Below are 3,522 nucleotides of genomic sequence, written 5' to 3'. Positions count from 1 at the left end.
AGGTTAGAGCGGAAGGCTGATTGAAGAGTAGGAGCCTGGGAATTCTAACTCTTGCAGCGGCCCTAGGGCCAGACCACCGCCGGCCAGCGCCTAATTCAGGTCTCAAGCTCTTTGACAAGGAGCGGTGGGGTCCTGTCTCCTCGCCACCCCCCCCAATCTTCTTACTCCTCCGGGTAAACTTTCTCTCCGGAGCAGGGTTGATTTCCTAGGCTTTCTTTCCCTTCCCTCGGTAGTGCTCTGACGTGCACACCATGTGACAGGCCTCCTACTATAAGCCGGGGAAAGGTCCGCCCTCTCCTGGACTCAGCCCTCGCCTCGCCGAGCTCGGTCCCTCGACTCTCATCCGTTCCGCACCCTCCCGGGCGCCCGACTCTCTGACTCTCCCGCTCGGGGCCTCGCCACCCCCTCCTCACTGACCAGGGCGCAGGACGCTCGGAAAGGGGAAGGTCAAGTCCCCCGCCTGGGACCGGTGCGCGCGGGGCCGAGGGAGTGCAGAGACCGAGCGGCGCGCGCGGCCGCGTAGGAGTTACAAAGTCGCGGCGCGAGCGTCCCCGGCCGACGGGCAGTCCCGGCACAGCTCGAGCAGCGGCGGCGCCCCCAGCGTGGCGCCCCCGTGCCGGGCCCGCCGCCCGGGACCCGGGCTGGGGAACGGCGGGAGCCCGGCGCCCGGCGCCCCTATGCGCCGCCCCGCCGCCCGCGCGCCACAGCTATGACCCTGAGCACGGAGATGTCCGATGCCTCCGGCCTCGCGGAGGAGACAGACATCGACGTGGTAGGGGAGGGCGAAGACGACGACGACGAGGAGGAGGACGACGACGAGGGCAGCGGTGGCGTGTCCCGCCTGGCGGTCCCCGCGCAACGGCGGCGGCGGCGGCGCTCCTACGCCGGGGAGGACGAGCTAGAGGACCTGGAGGAGGAGGAGGAGGAGGACGATGACATCCTGCTGGCCCCGCGCTCAGGGGCCTCCCCCGCGCCCCCGGGCCCAGCCCCAGCGGCGGGGGCCGGGGCCGCTGGGGGCGGCGGCGCGGGCGCGGGAGGCGGCGGCGGCGGCGGCGGCGCGACCGCGGGCGGCGGCGCCAAGAACCCGCTGGTGAAGCCGCCCTACTCGTACATCGCGCTCATCACCATGGCCATCCTGCAGAGCCCCAAAAAGCGGCTGACGCTGAGCGAGATCTGCGAGTTCATCAGCGGCCGCTTCCCCTACTACCGGGAGAAGTTCCCCGCCTGGCAGAACAGCATCCGCCACAACCTCTCGCTCAACGACTGCTTCGTCAAGATCCCCCGCGAGCCCGGCAACCCCGGCAAGGGCAACTACTGGACGCTGGACCCCGAGTCCGCCGACATGTTCGACAACGGCAGCTTCCTGCGGCGGAGGAAGCGCTTCAAGAGGCAGCCGCTGCTCCCGCCCAACGCCGCCGCCGCCGCCGAGTCGCTGCTGCTGCGCGGCGCGGGGGGCGCGGGGGGCGCGGGCGACCCGGCGGCCGCGGCCGCGCTCTTCCCGCCCGCGCCGCCGCCGCCGCCGCACGCCTACGGCTACGGCCCCTACGGCTGCGGCTACGGCCTGCAGCTGCCGCCCTACGCGCCGCCCTCGGCCCTCTTCGCCGCCGCCGCGGCCGCCGCGGCCGCCGCTGCCTTCCACCCGCACTCGCCCCCGCCGCCGCCGCCGCCCCCGCCGCCCCCGCCGCCGCACGGCGCGGCAGCCGAGCTGGCCCGGACCGCCTTCGGCTACCGGCCGCACCCGCTCGGCGCCGCCCTGCCCGCGCCCCTGCAGGCCTCGGCGGCCAAGGCGGGCGGCCCGGGCGCCTCGGCGCTGGCGCGCTCGCCCTTCTCCATCGAGAGCATCATCGGGGGCAGCCTGGGCCCGGCCGCCGCGGCCGCCGCGCAAGCCGCCGCCGCGGCGCAGGCCTCGCCCGCCCCCTCCCCCGTGGCGCCGTCCGCGCCCGCGCCCGGGTCCGGATCCGGCGGCGGCGGCTGCGGGGCTCAGGCGGCCGTAGGCCCGGCGGCCGCGCTCACCCGCTCGCTCGTGGCCGCCGCGGCCGCCGCCGCCTCCTCGGTCTCCTCGTCGGCCGCCCTGGGGACTCTGCACCAAGGGACTGCCCTGTCCAGTGTCGAGAACTTTACTGCTAGGATTTCAAACTGTTAATAACGCTATGTTAGCGCGCTTGGGAAAGAGAAGGTAGGAATCCCGGCTCCTTTTTTTTTTTCCTTCATATTGGTGGTTTGGTGTTTTGTTCGCTCCTCGGGGCGCGGCCCCTCCCGACCTCGCGCCCCGGTTTTCGCCTCTTGGGATTCTCAGACCCGACTGTGTTTGGCAGCAGCTGAGGTGCAGTTTTCGGCTCTGCGGGTCCCTCTATTTATGCAAAGTCGCCCTATGCTGCAGCCTCCCACCCCGACGCGGGGTGGGGAGGAAGAGGGTGCTGGTGGGTGCCCTCCCTTGTGTAAGCGCAAGGGGCTTCCTTGACTTGTGGGAAAATTTAAAAAAAAAAAAATCTAAGCCTTTATGAAGGTCTAGAGATTCTCAGGTCCAGGCGTTGAAAGTATCAATAATGTTCAAAAGAATGTAAAGGTCCTGATTTACTATTTACGGTTTTACGAATTTTTATTTACTATTTACGAATAGTAAAGGTCCTGAAGAGTGCCAGCGAACCAATAGTTTTTACTTGAGGACACTCGTCTGGTGTAGTTTTTCATGAGAAGGAAAAATGATTAACATGTTTACACAAGGAAAAAAGTCAAAATTACCATTTCTTATTTTAACCTGTGTTTTGTATCATAATAGACGTGCGGAATTTTTATTTTGTACTTACTGCGTATTCTTTACAAGGAGTATTGTAAATTTTACTGGCAATTATTATTGTACTATTCTAATGTAAGATTTTTACACTTTTTCAGAAATAAAATGCTTAATTTTCAAAGAAAATCCACCAAAAAATTGGCTTCAGTCGTCCCCTTCTTAGTTTATTTTCTTTTTTGTTAAAAACAAATTTCTATGGGAGTTAAGTAGGAACCCAATCTAGAATAGAAAATTTTGTTTTCAAAGAGAATTTAACAAAAGCATCATGCCATGATTTTTCATTTATCCTTTTCAGGTCAACAACATTGCAAGAAATCAGAAATTACTTTTAAATGATTATAATAGAATAAGTTACTTTGGTGTTCATTTTCAAATCTTATTCTATTCCATTTTGAAGAGCATTGAGGCTATTAAAATTAATGTCATAGTTACCCCCAGATAATTTTATAGAACTTTAAATTTTGTTTTTGTGCTTCCCACGTCATTTAATTTCCATTTGCTATGGAGCACAATATTGTATATGTCTGTAAAAATTCTGCAACACATTACATTATAATGGAAGCAACACAAGCAAATAGGCAATTTTTAGTTTAAAAATTGATATGATTAACACTCAAGTAGCTTTGAAGTCCTGACTAATATTTACATATAGGAAGTAAACTTTATTTGAAAGCTCTGGTATTTAAAGCTACTATTTCTTGACGGAAGGGATTCCAGGGATTGCATAA

The 3,522-nt window shown here is 59.5% G+C and overlaps 1 protein-coding gene across 1 annotated transcript; it reads left to right on the top strand.

Moving 5' to 3' along the window:
* The first annotated feature begins 282 nt into the window (after positions 1 to 282).
* Positions 283 to 2,919, top strand: FOXD1 (forkhead box D1). Its single transcript, XM_059175223.1, has one exon. It carries the CDS (start codon positions 710 to 712, stop codon positions 2,141 to 2,143), a length of 1,434 nt encoding a protein of 477 aa, XP_059031206.1. The 5' UTR covers positions 283 to 709; the 3' UTR covers positions 2,144 to 2,919.
* Positions 2,920 to 3,522: the final 603 nt, after the last annotated feature.

Source organism: Mustela lutreola, chromosome 5 (genome assembly GCF_030435805.1).
Source record: "Mustela lutreola isolate mMusLut2 chromosome 5, mMusLut2.pri, whole genome shotgun sequence".
Taxonomy (NCBI): domain Eukaryota; kingdom Metazoa; phylum Chordata; class Mammalia; order Carnivora; family Mustelidae; genus Mustela; species Mustela lutreola.
This window is presented reverse-complemented; position numbering and strand designations above follow the sequence as displayed.

Excerpts from the sequence above, each read along its gene's own strand:
- FOXD1 (XM_059175223.1), top strand. The coding sequence starts at position 710 with ATGACCCTGAGCACGGAGATGTCCGATGCCTCCGGCCTCGCGGAGGAG.